Here is a 17134-nt window from a genome sequence, read left to right as displayed (position 1 = left end):
GAATGGCTTCAGGCACAATGAAGCAATGCCCCAGATGGGCAGAGCATTGCCCACTGGTAGGCATGCCAGGTGGATCCCAGTCAGGTACATGTGGGAGTCTATCTGACTGCCTTCTCCCTTCTAACTTTGGGGGAAAATAACAACAAAAAAAGAAAACCCGCCATATATTTAATACAGCTTAGGGTGGAAATTAAACAACTGGCTATTTTTAGAGAAACTATCCTTTTAAACAACCAAGTATACTAAAGGTGTAGCTCATACTCTTTCATGTAATTCCTTTTATCTATCTAGATTCTCATTAGTTACACTCAAGATAATTAAAATCTTTATTTCAGAATTCTCTCTACTCATAAACCACAGCTATTTCCCTAACCTGTACCAGTGAGTTAAAAGCAGACTTTGGCCTGACCAGTGGTAGCACAGTGGATAGAGTGTTGACCTGGGACACTGAGGTCCCAGGTTCGAAACCCCAAAGTCACTGGTTTGAGCGCAGGCTCACCAGCTTGATCGTGGCAACATGACCCCATGGTCACTGACTTGAGCAAGGGATCGCTGGCTCAGCTGGAGTCCCCTGGTCAAGGCACATATGAGAAGCAATCAATGAACTAAAGTGCCACAACTATGAATTGATGCTTCTCCTCTCTAGAAAAAAAATTTTTTAAAATAAAAGTCTTAATGATTTTGGGCATCTGACATATTACTGTGCTCTCTGTTCCCTCTTCAGACTCATACTACCTATATTCAAATAACAGTATACAGCCTGACTGGGTGGTGGCGCAGTGGATAGAGTGTCGGACTGGGATGCGGAGGACCCAGGTTTAAGACCCCAAGGTCGCCAGCTTGAGCGCAAGTTCATCTGGTTTGAGCAAGGCTCACCAGCTTGAGCCCAAGGTTGCTGGCTTGAGCAAAGGGTCACTCAGTCTGCTGTAGCCCCCTGTGTCAAGGTACATATGAGAAAGGAATCTACGAACAACTAGGGTACTACAACGAGGAATTGATGCTTCTCATCTCTCTACCTTCCTGTCTGTCCCTCTCTCTGACTCTCTCGGTCACAAAATAAATAAATAAAATTAAAATGCTTGTAAAAAAGAAGCTTTAAAAAATACCAATATGCAAAAGATGAAATATAAACAATAAATTTAAAGTAAAAGGCAACAATCAATTACATAGGGTACTATTATAAGCACATCAGTCTAGTGGCATTGAAATAGATCAGGTTGTACCACAATATCTGAGAAAGGATGATAGCCTAACTCTGCCAAGAGGTGTTGCGAATTATAAATGTCCCAAATGGTCTTCAGAATAATCTAATTACAATGCTGTATCCACCCATTCTCTTTCTTTCCAAAAAAAATTTTCCTATTGATTTGAGAGAGAACGATGATGGGAGGGAGAAAAGGAGGGGTGGGGGTAGGGGGGAGGGAAAGAGAGAAGTATCAACTCATCAACTTTCTCTTTCATTTAGTCGTGTGCTCACTGATTGCTTCTTTTTTTTTTTGTATTTTTCTGAAGCTGGAAACGGGGAGAGACAGTCAGACAGACTCCTGCATGCGCCCGACTGGGATCCACCCGGCACGCCCACCAGGGGGCGATGCTCTGCCGCGACCAGAGCCACTCTAGCGCCTGGGGCAGAGGCCAAGGAGCCATCCGCAGCGCCTGGGCCATCTTTGCTCCAATGGAGCCTTGGCTGCGGGAGGGGAAGAGAGAGACAGAGAGGAAGGGGGGAGTGGAGAAGCAAATGGGCGCTTCTCCTATGTGCCTTGGCCGGGAATTGAACCCGGGTCCCCCGCACGCCAGGCCGATGCTCTACCACTGAGCCAACCGGCCAGGGCCTGATTGCTTCTTGTACATGCTCTGACTAGAAAGTGAACCCGCAACTTTGACGTGCCTAGATGACGCTCTACCCACTGAGCAACCCGGCCAGGGCCCCATTTTCTCTTTAGTGCCTTATACGTTGGGAAGACTTGCCATTACCCTTTTTTGCAGAATTCAAACTGGCTTCAGCCATGGCTTCTTGAGGGGTGACTTGTAACAATTCATCTCCTACACTGCAGGGAAAAGACAAATATCTTCATGAGAAACACTAGTTACATGCTCAGAGTGGTCAAGTAAGTGAGATAAAGTATTTTAGCTTCTTTAGGTAGGATGGAAGTAAGCTGATCAATCTGATACACTTTTGGAAATCTGCTCTCTCCTTTAATAACTGCTAGTCAAAATGGAAGGACCAAAGACTGACACACAGTCTGTCTTTGGAGAGTAGAACATTGTTTATGGACATGCAAATGAGAACCAAAATTTAAATGACAGTCCATTTAAATACAAACAATAACCAAAAGACAGTAAAGCAAAAAAGGAAAGAAACTCCCACAAAACTTAAAAGTGTATCTTAATGAGAATGCAAGAAGAAAGATATCTAAACAAAGGGAGAACTGGGATAAAACAGACACCCCAGTAGAATGCAAAGAATGTACCATTCTGATACTTTGCATCCTGTGCTCTTTTCAGGCTAAAAACTACTTCTTCTCAACCGAGAAAATATGAAAAAATCATTTGCAAAAAAAAATCTGATTAGCAAGGACACCATTATAATTCCTACAAAGACATTACAGATCTTACGGATTCTGATGGAAAGCAATTTGCCAGGTAACACAGTTGGAGGCTGCTTGTAGATTATTGTATAACTTACATAGGTAAAGTCTGAAGGATAGATAGAATTGAGTCCTCTAATATTTTCATCAGCCTGGCCTGTGTCAGTACTACTGTACACCAGGAACAAAGCTAGAGCAGAGAACTATCTGCTGAAAGCAAGGCTGTGAAGAACTATTTTGAATTCTTTTTGGAGTCTTTACTGAGAAACCAAACAGAAGGGTATTTTCTCAGCTATAAAATGAGATTAAAGTGGATGGTCTATTCCAATGCAATAATTCTAACCTAAAAAAATACCAATCCTAATATTAACTAAGTACAAAAATACCAGTTTCATAGACGAAGGCTCTCTGACTCACCTGTAATAACTTGCCTTATTAACTGTATCTTCAGAAGAATCAGATCCTAAAAAAATCCCCCAAATAACAAACAAATCAATAATAGGATTTTTATTGAAAGGGTTCAACTCAAAAAAATGTACTTTTTAAAAGATATTCATTCAAGAAATATTTATTAAGCATCCACCATATGGAAGAGACAGTGATACATATGCCAAGCAATTCAGAGAAGTAGTTGTAAGCACAGGCTCTGAAGCCAGAATTCCTAGGTCTTAATCATGGCTCTGCCACTTACTAGCTTCACAACCATGGCAAAATTTCTTAACCTCTCTCTGACTTAATTTCTTCTGTAAAATAAATATAACAGTAACAATGTCGGAAGTCAGGCCTCTTATATGAGTTTTATAAAGTAAAGTATACTTAGTGCCCCAACTACACTAAGTGCTACTAAATATTTGCTATTATAATTATTTTATTTTTGTGACACAACTGTGTCAAAAAAAAAAATAAAATCCTAGCTTCATTTCTGAGGAAACACCAAATGGACGATGATGCAGGAGAGCCTGGAGGCCACAGCAGCTTCCATGGAGGATTTGGCAGTGGCATCCAGGTCTGAGGTCGCGGCCAGGGTCAAGGTCAGGACAAGGCTACAGAGCTCATGGACGCAAGGCAGAGAACAAGGAGTGAAATCCTGTCACCAAGCTGGTCCACATGGTCAAGGTCATAAAGACAAGTCCCTTGAGATCTATCTCTACTCACTGCCTATCAAGGAATCTAAGATTATTGACTTCTTCTTGGGGGCATTCCTGAAGGATGAGGTTGTGAAGATTATGCCCATGCAAAAGCAGACATGCACTGGAAAGAGGGCCCAGTTCAAGGCATTTGTTGCCACTGGGGACTACACTAGACATGCTGGTCTGGGCATTGAGTGCACAAAGAAAGTAGCCACCACCATCTGTGAGGCCATTGTACTGGCCAAGCTCTCTATTGACCCTGTGTGGCAAGGCTACTGGGGGAACAAGTTCAGCAAGCCCCACACTGTCCCTTGCAAGGTGACTGGCTGCTGTGGCTCTATGCTGGTACGTCTCAACCCCACCTCCAGGGCACTGGCATCATCTCAGCCTGTCTCCAAGAAGCTGTTGCTGATAGCCGCTATCCATAGCTGCTACACCTTGGCCAGGGGCTGCACTGCCACCCTGGGCAACTTCACCAAGGCCACCTTTGATACTGTAAGACCTACAGCTCTCTCAACCCTGACCTCTGAAAAGAGAATGAGTTCACTAAGTCTCCTATCAGGAATTCACTGACCATCTTGTAAAGACCCACACCAGAGTTTCTGTGCAGAGGTCCCAGGCTTCTACTGTGGCCACCACATAATTTTGTACAAGAAAAATAAAGTGGGCACTGGCCAGTTGGCTCAGTGGTAGAGTGTCGACTCGGCGTGTGTAAGACCTGGGTTCAATTATTGGCCAGGGCACACAGGAGAAGCACCCATCTGCTTCTCCACTTTTACCCCTCTCCTTTCTATCTCTCTCTCTTCCCCTCCTGCAGCCAAGGCTCCAGTGGAGCAAAAAGTTGGCCCCAGCACTGAGGATGGCTTCATGGCCTCCACCTCAGGCACTAGAATGGCTTTGACTGCAACAGAGCATCGCCCCCTACTGGGCATGCCAGGTGGATCCAATCAGGCACGCTGAGGAGTCTGTCTCTCTGCCTCCCTGCTTATCCCTTCAGGAAAAAATAATAATAAAAAATGAAGTGAGCCTGACCAGGCAGTGGCGTAGTGGATAGAGCGTCGAACTGGGATGCAGAGGACCCGGGTTCGAGACCCCGAGGTTGCCAGCTTGAGTGCAGGCTCATCTGGTGTGAGGAAAAGCCCAACAGCTTGAACCCAAGGTCGTTGGCTCGAGCAACGGCAAGGCACATATGAGAAAGCAATCAATGAACAACTAAAGTGTTGCAACACGCAATGAAAAACTAATGATTGATGCTTCTCATCTCTCTCCGTTCCTGTCTGTCCCTGTCTATCCTTCTCTCTGACTCACTCTCTGTCTCTGTAAAAAAATAAATAAATAAATAAATAAAAATTTAAAAAAAAAAAAATAAAGTGAGTTAAACCTGTTAAAAAAAGACATGCCGTGCTCGCTTTGGTAGCACATATACTAAAATTGGAACGATACAGAGAAGATTAGCATGGCCCCTGCGCAAGGATGACACACAAATTCGTGAAGCGTTCCATAAATAATAAAAATAAATAAATAAATAAGACATGCCTAGGAACTTTTGATTTTAAGAGGAGAAAATATATAAAGTATTTTCAAGTGAATCTAAGTGCTACGGTCAACATACAAAGGTGCTTGGGAGCCCCAAAAGAGACCACTCTTTTCTATAATAAATATATTCTAAAGAATATGACAATTAGAGAAAACCATCTGAATTGAGCCCAGCTCTTCTTAAAAGTCTTTCTAGTCTAGTACAATTTATCTTAGATCCTTCTAAATTCCGCACCCAATCCATCATGTTCTTTCTTATCCCTACTTTCCATCTTTCTAAAGTATAGTAAGTCCTCACTTAACAACACCAATTGATTCTGCGACCAAGCAAAACAACATATAACAAAACCAATTTTACCAAAGACTAACTGATATAAATGAGATGTAACGTTCCATTGGCATCTCATCCACGTTATAACAAAATGACATCAAAAGAAACCTTATTCAAGGATCTGGTATATATTTATACATACTTATAACCAGACATCTTTCTTTTGCTCTCTATAAAGCAAGGTTCTTCAAGGTAAGAGCTGCATCTTTTACATTATTTATAAACACACCATAAGGCTAATAGTATTATTTTATTTGTGCTTTCCAAAACTCCCTGCTATTGTGTAAATTATGACCAAAGTTTCTGGTAAAACTGTAGCACAAAGAATCTATTCTAAACTAAAAAAAACTTGAGACTTACCCAATTCAATGTAGACAGACTTCTTCTGAGACTGTACCTGCTCCTTTGTTCTCAGTGATTTCATAATTCCAAGGTTAGAGAGCTGGACACTAAAACTGGTTTCCTGCTAAGAAGAATGATCAACTAATTATTGGCCAGTTCTCTGCTTTTTTTCCCTGAAGAGGAACTCAAGGTCATGGACAAAACAAATGGACCATTATAAATTAGCTACACTTTATGACAGCTAGAAAAAACACTTGGCAAAGTACACACTAAAATGTATAAGTTAGGTTCTAATGGTATGGATATTTCTTCCTCTTCCTGTTGTTTTAAATTTTTCCAAACAGAATATATATTATCTATAATTTTTGAAGTATAAGAAAATCATATTTTGGAGCTAATACTATAGAAAGGGTGTAAGATTCATTCAGTATACATTTCCAATCATATCAGATAACAGGGTTGAAAATTAAGATAAAATAAAATTTTAAAATGCCTGACTTGTGGTGATGCAGTGGATAAAGCGCTGACCTAGAACACTGATGCCGCCAGTTTGAAATCCGAGGCTTGCCCAGTCAAGGCACATATGAGAAGCCAACTACTATGAGTTGATGCTTCCCTCCCCTCCCCACCTCTCCTTTCTCTCTCTTTTTATTTCTCTCTCTCTTTAAAAAAAAAACAGTAAACAATGCTGACTAGGCGGTGGCGGTGGATGGAGTGTCGGACTGGGATGCCGAAAACCCAGGTTCAAGATCCCAAGGTCGCCAGCTTGAGCACGGGCTCATCTGGTTTGAGCAAAGCTCACCAGCTTGGACCCAAGGTCGCTGGCTTGATCAAGGGGTTACTTGGTCTGCTGAAGGCCCACGGTCAAGGCACATATGAGAAAGCAATCAATGAACAACTAAGGTGTCGCAACAAAAAACTGATTGATGCTTCTCATCTCTCTCAATTCCTGTCTGTCTGTCCCTATCTATCCCTCTCTCTGACACTCTGTCTCTGTAAGAAAAGAAACCAGTGGCCCTGGCTGGTTGGCTCAGCGGTAGAGCGTCGGCGTGGCGTGCGGGGACCTGGGTTCGATTCCGGCCAGGGCACATAGGAGAAGCACCCATTTGCTTCTCCACCCCCCTCTCCTCCTTCCTCTGTCTCTCTCTTCCCCTCCCGAAGCCAAGACTCCATTGGAGCAAAGATGACCCGGGCGCTGGGGATGGCTCCTTGGCCTCTGCCCCAGGCGCTAGAGTGGCTCTGATTGCAGTACAGTGACGCCCCTGAGGGGCAGAGCTTCGCCCCTGGTGGGCGTGCCGGGTGGATCCCGGTCGGGCGCATGTGGGAGTCTGTCTGACTGTCTCTCCCCGTTTCCAGCTTCAGAAAAATACAAAAAAAAAAAAAGAAAAGAAAAGAAAAGAAACCAGTAAACAAAATCTTAAGAAAAAAAATTTTAAAGGATAAATGAAAACATTAAAAGGCTAGCAATCCTAAAATCATTCAGTGTAAGAAAAAATATTCAAAAACTGAACATTACTCCAGTGAAGTTTCCTTCAAGAACTTCAACATCTACTAAAAAATGAATGCTGGTATCACAAAAACAATTATTTTTGAGATCTTCATTATTCATTCAAATATGAGTCTCAATATGGCAAATCCCTCTAAAAAGATATATATGTATAGTAGACATATATGTCTATGTTATTATTTTTTTTAATTACACCTATTAAATTGAAGCAATTTTCAAATCTAAAAACTGATTTTCTTCAGGGAACTTTTCAGAGGAAATAAAATACACTTTCTCATGCCTAGAGAACTTCCATAAAATGATTATTATAAAAACTAGTAAAAATTAAAGTAAAAAAAGCTTAGCCTGACCAGTAGTGGCAACCTCAGTGTTGACCTGGAACAGAGGAACCAGGTTCAAAACTTGAAGTTGCTGGTTTGAGTGAGGGCTCTCCAGCTTGAGCACGGAGTTGCCGGCTTGAGTTCAAAGGTCACTGGCTTGGCTTCAGTCCCCTATCCCCCACCCAAGGCACATATGGGAGGTAATTATCAGCTAAAGTGACGCTACTATGAGATGATGCTTATCTCTCTCCCTTCTAGTCTCTCACACTCCCCTTCTCCCTCTCTCTTATAAAAAAAAAAAAAGCTTAAAACCATCAGTGACCTTGTGGCCATTTTAGACAAGCATCAGGATGGCTAAAGCACTAAGGCAGGGGAAGGATCTGTACTGTATGGTTTCTCTTGACCACACCAGGCACACAGAACTCTCTAAACTCATTTATATTTATTTATTTATTTATTTATTTAATTCAAGCAAGAGGAGGAGAGAGAGAGAGAGAGAGAGAGACTCCTACATGCGCCAGGACCTACCTGGCAACCCCAGTCTGGGGTCAATGCTCTGCATACCCTGGGGCCCATGCTTGCAACCGAGCTATTTTTAGCACCTGAGGCAGAGCTCCACAGAGCCATTCTCAGCTCCTGGGACCAACACACTAGAATCAATTGAGCCATGCCTGACCTGTGGTGGCGCAGCATAAAGTGTCAACCTAGAATGCTGATATTCTCAGTTTGAAACCCGAAGCTTGTCTGGTCAAGGCACATATGAGAAGCAACTATGAGTCGATGCTTCGTGCCCCTGGCCCCCTTTCTCTTTCCTCTAAAATCAATAAATGGCCTGACTTGTGGTGGTGCCGTGGATAAAGCGTCAACCTGGAAATGCTGAGGTCGCCGGTTCGAAACCCTGGGCTTGCCTGGTCCAGGCACATATGGGAGTTGATGCTTCCAGCTCCTCCCTCCTTCTCTCTCTCTGTCTCTCATCTCTCTCTCTCTCTCTCTCCTCTCTAAAATGAATAAAAAAATAAATAAATAAATAAAATCAAGAAATAAAATCTCAATCAATCAATCAATCAATAAATAAATAAAAATTGAGCCATGGCTGTGGGTTGGGGGTGGAGGGAGGATGAGAGGAGAAGCAGATGGTCACTTCTCCCGTGTGCCCTGATTGGGAATCAAACCCAGGACTTCCACATGCTAGGTTGACGCTCTACCACGGAACCAAAAGGTCAGGGCATCTTACTCTTGTTCATTACATTACAACACTTGTCCAACCACTTAATTTGCCATCTTACCTTGTTTACTGATTTTTTACATTTAGTACATTTGCTGATTTACAATACTCAATAAAGAGATTTTGCACGAATAAATGAAAACAGATTTACCAAAGTAGTATTTTCAGGTTGACTCTGTCGAAGTTTCATGGCACGGTTTCGGTAGCCCAAACTCTGGATGATAGAAACTTCCTCCTTTAGATTCTCAGGAGCATTATTTCCCTGTTTTGGAAAGCTGTAACTGTTTGCAACTGTGAATTACAAGGGAAAATATTATTTTTATAACTGTAAAAATGTACTAATTGTAATCAGACCAATAGAAATCCTGTGCATGCTCTTTGTTGTATTAAGACAAACACATTAGCCCTGGCCAGTTGGCTCAGTGGTAGAGCGTCAGCCTGGTGGCAGGAGTCCCGGGTTCAATTCTTGGCCAGGGCACACAGGAGAAGCGCCCATCTGCTTCTCCACCCCTCTCCCTCTCCTTCCTCTCTGTCTCTTTCTTCCCCTCCTGCAGCCAAGGCTCCATTGGAGCAAAGTTGGCCCAGGCGCTAAGGATGGCTCTATGGCCTCTGCCTCAGGCGCTAGGATGGCTCTGGTTGTAACAGAGCAACGCCCCAGATGGGCAGAGCATCGTCTCCTGGTGGTCATGCCGGATGGATCCCGGTCGGGCGCATGCAAGAGTAAGAGTCAGTCTGACTGCCTCCCCGTTTCCAACTTCAGAAAAATACAAAAAAAAAAAAAATCCATTAATATTAAAAAAAAAAAAAAAAAGACAAACACATTAAAAGTTACCCATAATTTTTTAGAGTAAACTTTACAAATTCTACTCCTAGGAAACAAACATAGAGTGTAAAAGTTATTTCTACTACTTTTTTTCTACCCCAATACTAACAAATTTACCTATTAATACTATAGCTCACTGAATCTAAGATTCCAACAATGTAACAAGCACCATTATTCTCTGTACAATAAGAAAACACACAATTAAACAATGACACACCATTGATGGTCAATTGTCCCCAATTTTGTAGACCTTAAAATGTCAAAAACATCCATCTTAGGTTAGATAAAATAAGGTGTGCCTGACCAGGCAGTGGATAGTGTTGGCTAGAGACGCAGAGGACCCAGGTTTGAAACCTTGAGGTCGCCGGCTTGAGTGTGGGATCATAGACATGATCCCACAGTTGCTGCCTTGAGCCCAAACGTTGCTGGCTTGAGAAAGGGGTCACTGGCTTGGCTAGAGCCCCCGAGTCAAGGCACATATGAGAAAGCAATCAATGAACAACTAAGGTGAGCAACTATGAGTTGATGCTTCTCATCTCTCTCCCTTCCTGTCTGTCTGTCCCTATCTCTTAAAAATAAAACAAAATAAAATATAAAGTTATCACCTATTCATAGGAAATAATTGCACAAGCTCCTCCTGAGTTTTAACGACAGCCACTTGAGCAGTTGGCCCTGGGGCTATACCATACTTACACTGCAATCCTGTGTCAAGTTCGAAAGCATGAATAATTTTCAATAGCTCTTCAACAAGTTGACTAAATCTTGTACTTTCTTGTAGGCTTCTGAAATGAAATTTAGAGACACACTTAGCAATTAATTATCAACTTTATTTATTTATTTTTTTTGTATTTTTCTGAAGCTGGAAACGGGGAGGCAGGCAGACAGACTCCCACATGCGACCGACCGGGATCCACTTGGCACGCCACCACAGGTCAGGCCAAGTCACTCAGCTATTTAAAGAAATAAATGAATTATATTGCCGTACAACGTCAATTGAGGCAAAGGCCACGGAGCCATCCCCAGCGCCCGGGCCATCCCTTCTCCAATGGAGCCTCGCTGCGGGAGGGGAAGAGAGAGACAGAGAGGAAGGAGAGAGGGAGGGGTGGAGAAGCAGATGGGCTCTTCTCCTGTGTGCCCTGACCAGGAATCGACCTGGGATTTCCTCACAATGGGCCAATGCTGTAGTGCTGAGCCAATCAGCCAGGGCAGGCCCTCATTGCCTTTTGCTAATACTTCTGAATGGTGCAAAAATTTGCAGTCTTAATGCATAAGGGCGCATGCAGGAGTCTGTCTCCCACACATCTAACTTCGGAAAAATACAAAAAATAAAAATAAAAATAGGCCCTGGCCGGTTGGCTCAGCGGTAGAGCGTCGGCCTGGTGTGTGGGGGACCCGGGTTCGATTTCCGGCCAGGGCACATAAGAGAAGCGCCCATTTGCTTCTCTACCCCCCCTCCTTCCTCTCTGTCTCTCTCTTCCCCTCCCACAGCCAGGGCTCCATTGGAGCAGAGATGGCCCGGGCGCTGGGGATGGCTCCTTGGCCTCTGCCCCAGGCGCTAGAGTGGCTCTGGTTGCGGCAGAGCGATGCCCCGGAGGGGCAGAGCATCGCCCCCTGGTGGGCAGAGCGTTGCCCCTGGTGGGCGTGCCGGGTGGATCCCGGTCGGGTGCATGCGGGAGTCTGTCTGACTGTCTCTCCCTGTTTCCAGCTTCAGAAAAATACAAAAAAAAATAATAATAAATAAAAAAATAAAAAAATAAAATAAAAATAAAAATTCTCCTTTTTCCTGCCTGACCAGGCAGTAGCACAGTGGATAGCAGTGTGTCCTGGCTGGGAATTGAACCCAGGACTTCCACATGCCAGGCTGACACTCTACCACTCAGCCAACCGGCCAGGGCCTTAATCATCAACTTTTAAGGACACTAAAGTAAAAAATGTAAACTAGTAAAAAATGCAGCACAGTAGAAAAACTACATATATTCAAAGAACAGAGCTGCTAGTGACATAACATAATCAAAACATCCTTGATATCTGTATTAATTTTATGTATTTTTTTGCCATTCAAGTCTATTAAAACCCTATGATTACCTAAAATATTACTCTGAATACATACTAGATATAAATCTACTTCACAGAGAACTTACTGTTCTTCTGAACCCCATTAACCCAACCTTCTACTTCCAGGTCTCAGTGATTTCTGCCAAATTATGATTATATTATTTCAAAAGCACAGATAGACAACAATGTCGAAAGAAAGATTTTGATCTAGGACGTTGTACGGCAATATAATTCATTTATTTCTTTAAATAGCTGAGTGACTTGGCCTGACCTGTGGTGGCGCAGTGGATAAAGCGTTGACCTGGAATGCTGAGGTTGCCGGTTCAAAACCCTGGGCTTGCCCGGTCAAGGCACATATGGGAGTTGAAGCTTCTGGCTCCCCCCCACCCCAAATCTCTCTCTCTCCTCTAAAATGAATAAAAAATAAATAAATAAATAGCTGAGTAACTACAATGTGCCAAACACTGGAAAAATAATGTCAACTGAGACAAAGCCAGTGTCCTAATAGAACTTAAATCTTGTTCAGAGGGATGCACAATATACAAATACTTTTTTTGTGTGTGTATAAATAATAAAGTAGAAATTAAATGTGGTGTTGGCCGGCTGACTCAGTGGTAGAGTGTTGACCTGGTATATGGATGTCTCAGGTTCAATTCCCAGTCACAGCACACAGGAGAAGCGACCACCTGCTTCTCCACACTTCCTCTTCCCCTCTGACTCTCTCCTGCAGTCATGGCTTTATTCTTTCAAGTGAGTTGACCCTGGGTGCTGAGGATGGCTCCCTGGTTCTATCTCAGATGCTACAAATAGCTCAGTTGCTGAGCAATAAAGCAGTGCTCCATTTGGGTAGAATATTGCCCCATAGGGGGCTTATCCAGTAGATCCCAGTTGGGGCACATGCAGGAGTGTGTCTTGCTGCCTCCCCTGGTCTCATTTAATTAAAAAAAAAAAAATTAAATGTGCAGGAAAGAAAAATAAAAGATTTAGTAGACAACAGGGGCAGGTGGTATAGTCCTAGTTTAGATAAGACTGCAAATTTTTGCACCATTCAGAAGTATTAGCAAAAGGCAACAAGGGCCTGCCCTGGCTGATTGGCTCAGCACTACAGCATTGGCCCATTGTGAGGAAATCCCAGGTCGATTCCCAGTCAGGGCACACAGGAGAAGTGCCCATCTGCTTATCCACCCTTTCCACACTCCTTCCTCTCTATCTTTCTCCCCCTCCCACAGCCAAGCTCCATTGGAACAAAGATGGCCCAGGTGCTGAGGACGGATCCATGGCCTCCACCTCAGGCACTAGAATGGCTGTGGCTTCAATGGAGCAATATCCCAGATGGGCAGAGCATCGCCCCCTGGTGGGCATGCTGGGCATCCCGGTAGGGCGCATGCAGGAGTCTGTTCCCCCACATCTAACTTCGGAAAAATACAAAAAGTAAAAATAAAAATTCTCCTTTTTCCTGCCCGACCAGGCAGTAGCACAGTGGATAGAGCATCGAACTGGGATGTGGAGGACCCAGGTTCCAGACTCTGAGGTCACCAGCTTGAGCCCAAGGTCACTGGCTTGAGCAAGGGGTTACTCGGTCTGCTGTAACCCCCCGGTCAAGGCACATATGAGAAATCAATCAATGAACAACTAAGGAACCGCAACGAAGTATTGATGTTTCCCATCTCTCTCCTTTCCTGTCTGTCTGTCCCTATCTGGCCCTCTCTCTGACTCTCCCTTTCTCTGCCACCAAAAAAAATAAATAAATAAAATCTTTTTCCTATTTTTGCTTCCAACCTCCCATCACTACCCAATTACATACCTTTTGGTTATATCATTCTTACACAAAGGACACTGTGAAGGCCCTTTCTTCTCGTTGAGAAGTTTCAGCATACAAAATCTATAAATTATAAAAAATAAAAAGAACAATTCAAGTTACCCTTTTTTGTAGGGAGAACATTCAAAAGGCAAATAGCCATGAAAAAATAATCTCACAACTATCATTAAGAGTCATTTTAAAGGTAATGGTAGGTAAATTACAACCAATGGCTTTCTTTAATTGTTTTTAGATGCTGCATAAGCAGAAAACCAAACTATATATGCAATGATCTATGAAAACTGAACTTACATGCATATGGCTTACTGTTATGACCAAGTAAGACTTACTAACAAGTTAATATGGGCATGTTAATGATAATTATTTCATGCTGCATAATCAGGATATAAAAGGCAAGTAGTTCAAGTAAAATGATTATAAATAGTTTAAAAACTCAGCACCTCACTACAAAACTACAGTAATCAAGACAGAGTGGTACTGGTATAAGGATAACCATATACATTGTTGAAACAGAAATGAGAGTTCAGAAATAAACCTATTCATATAGGTCAACTGATTTTCAACAACGGCACCAAAAAAATTAAAAAGTTAATCTTTAGGGCCCTGGCTGGTTGGCTCAGCAGTAAAGTGTCGGCCCAGCGTGTGGAAGTCCTGGGTTCGATTCCCATCCAGGGCACACAGGAGAAGCGGCCATCTGCTTCTCCACCCTTCCCCCTCTCCTTCCTCTCTATCTCTCTCTTCCCCTCCCGCAGCCAAGGCTCCATTGGAGCAAAGTTGGCCTGGGCATTGAGGTTGGCTCCATGGCCTCTGCCTCAGGTGCTAGAATTGCTCCCACTGCAGTAGAGCAATGCCCCAGAGGGGCTGAGCATCGCCCCCTGGTGGACATGCCGGGTGGATCCCAGTCGGGCGCATGCAGGAGTCTGTCTGTCTGACTCCCCCACGTTTCTCACTTCAGAAAAATACAGAAAAAAACAAAAACAAGGTTAATATTCAGCTACCTGTAACCTTTAAAATGCTGGGATTTTATTTTTTAGTTTTTTTTATTCATTTTAGAGAGGAGAGAGAAAGGGAGAGAGAGAGACAGAGAGGGAGAGAGAGAGGAGAGACAGAGAGAGAAGGTGGGGAGGAGCTGGAAGCATCAACTCCCATATGTGCCTTGACCAGGCAAGCCCAGGGTTTCGAACCGGCGACCTCAGCATTTCCAGGTCGATGCTTTATCCACTGCGCCACCACAGGTCAGGCCTAAATGCTGGGACTTTTAAATTCTGTTTCACAAAAGTATCAATCTACGAAGAAACTGGTCCTATACTACAGATAGTTTGGGAAGCTTCACTCTAGAGGCCACAAAACTAAAAATTCAGGAAGCAGAGCCTGACCAGGAGGTGGCTCAGGGGATAGAGCGTCGGACTGGGATGCAGAGGACCCAGATTCGAGACCACAAGGTCGCCAGCTTGAGCGCGGGCTCATCTGGTTTGAGCAAAAGCTCACCAGCTTGAGCCCAAGGTCGCTGGTTCGAGCAAGGGGTTATTAGGTCTGCTGAAGGCCCACGGCAAGGCACATATGAGAAAGCAATCAATGAATAACTAAGGTGTCACAATGACAAACTGATGATTGATGCTTCTCATCTCTCTCCGTTCCTGTCTGTCTATCCCTCTCTCTGACTCTGTTTCTGTAAAAAAAAAAAAATTCTGAAAGCAGAGATAAAGCAGTGCTGCTCTGGCACCTGACCCAGGAGAGGGGTCTGAAGAAGCAGAGAAAACTTTTGGAAACAGATCTCAGCCAGTGGAGTGAGACGAGAAGGGGAGAGACACAGTGGAAATGGGCTCTGGCTCCTTGTTAGGACAGATAAATGTGAAGAAGAACACAGAATGCGGAAAAAGTTAGGGGCCAGCCATCTGGTAACTAGTGCTCGGAGGATATTCCTCCAAAGTGAACAGGTTTCCCTCAGCTCCAGCCAGCCCTCATTACCCTTAATGCAGACGCTTTTCACATTTTTTAGGTTCTGAAAATATGCTAAGAATATAATGAAAATTATGGACTGTCTCTCCTGAAAATTGAACATGCCCCTAGATTTTAATACAGTTGAACTTAAAATATAATTCTAGAATCTTCATGAAAACCAACAAATCCCAAGTTAAAAACTCTTGAAATTTAAAAGTTCCTGAGGACATACATAAGAAATTAATCAGCCTGACCAGGTGATGGTGCAGTGGATAGACCATCATACTAAGATGCAGAGGACCCAGGTTTGAAACCCCAAGGTCACAGGCTTGAGCACAGGCTCACTAGCTTGAGTGCGTGGTTGTCGGCTTGAGTGTGGAATCATAGACATGACCCCATGGTTGCTGGCTTGGGCCCAAAGGTCGGTGGCTTGAAGCCCAAGGTCACTGGTTTGAGTAAGGAGTCACTTGCTCTGCTGTAGCCCCCAGTCAAGGCACATATGAGAAAGCAATCAATGAACAACTAAGGAGCTGCAACAAAAAAATTGATGCTTCTCATTGTTTTCCCTTCCTGTCTGTCCCTCTCTCTTTCTGTCACAAAAAAATAAAATAAAAATAAAAAAGAAATTAATCAATGTAGTTGTTCCTGGGGAAAGAGGCGAAAGGCAGAGATTCTGTGCTAGTAAACTCATTACTGTGGATATGGCTTCCCTTTTCAATGGAAAAAGGAAAAAGACTGGCCCTGGCCGTTTGGTTCATCTGTAGAGCGTCGGCCTGGCATGTGGAAGTCCCAGGTTTGATTCCCAGTCAGGGCACACAGGAGAAGCACGCATCTGCTTCTCCACCCTTTCCCTCTGTCTCTCTCTTCCCCTCCCACAGCCAAGGCTCCATTGGAGCAAAGTTGGCCCGGGTGCTGAGGATGACTCCATGGCCTCCACCTCAAACACTAGAATGGCTCCGGCTGAAACAGAGGAACACCCCAGATGGGCCGAGCATCGCCCCCTGGTGGGCATGCCCAGTGGATCCCAGTCAGGTGCATGTGGGAATCTGTCTGCCTGCCTCCCCGCTTCTAACTTCGGAAAAATACAAAATAAATAAATAAATAAATAAATAAATAGAAGGGAAAATACTTAAAAACAAATTAGATGCTTCTCATTGTTTTCCCTTCCTGTCTGGCATTCAGGAAAAGTCTCGATCATGGTTTAACATCAGGGAAAGGAGGAAAAACCCCTTGTTCTACCAAACTACCTACCAAGCCTTTCCTAAAATTCTTCTATCAAGAAATATTCTTGCCTGACCAGGCGGTGGTGCAGTGGATAAAGCATCACAGAGGACCCAGGTTCAAAACCCCGAGGTCACCAGATTGAGCGCGGGGCTCATCTGGTTTGAGCAAGGCTCACCAGCTTAAGCCCAAGGTCGCTGGCTTGAGCAAGGGGTCACTTGGTTTGCTGTAGCCCCCTGGTCAAGGCACATATGAGAAAGCAATCAATGAGAAAATAAGGTGCCACAACAAAGAAT

At 43.7% G+C, this 17134-nt stretch overlaps 1 protein-coding gene, 1 non-coding gene and 1 pseudogene across 2 annotated transcripts in view; 2 read left to right on the top strand and 1 right to left on the bottom strand.

Moving 5' to 3' along the window:
• The window catches only part of BRCA1 (BRCA1 DNA repair associated), a 72951-nt gene that overhangs the window by 41773 nt on the left and 14044 nt on the right, over nt 1–17134 (bottom strand). The window contains exons 4-9 of the mRNA XM_066364066.1: nt 13662–13739; nt 10496–10584; nt 9131–9270; nt 5946–6048; nt 3006–3051; nt 1975–2048 (exon numbers count right to left, since the gene is read on the bottom strand). Coding sequence (XP_066220163.1) covers nt 1975–2048; nt 3006–3051; nt 5946–6048; nt 9131–9270; nt 10496–10584; nt 13662–13739 — 530 coding nt within the window. The remainder of the gene's footprint in view (nt 1–1974; nt 2049–3005; nt 3052–5945; nt 6049–9130; nt 9271–10495; nt 10585–13661; nt 13740–17134) is intronic.
• On the top strand, nt 3526–4361 carry LOC136393692 (small ribosomal subunit protein uS5 pseudogene; annotated as a pseudogene).
• On the top strand, nt 5120–5226 carry LOC136396437 (U6 spliceosomal RNA). Its single transcript, XR_010749724.1, has one exon. It is a non-coding gene; the product is annotated as a U6 spliceosomal RNA (small nuclear RNA).

The sequence above is a fragment of the Saccopteryx leptura genome, chromosome 2 (genome assembly GCF_036850995.1).
Source record: "Saccopteryx leptura isolate mSacLep1 chromosome 2, mSacLep1_pri_phased_curated, whole genome shotgun sequence".
In the NCBI taxonomy this organism is placed as follows: Eukaryota; Metazoa; Chordata; class Mammalia; order Chiroptera; family Emballonuridae; genus Saccopteryx; species Saccopteryx leptura.
The sequence above is the reverse complement of the archived record's forward strand: the minus strand, read 5'-3'. Positions and strand labels throughout refer to the sequence as shown.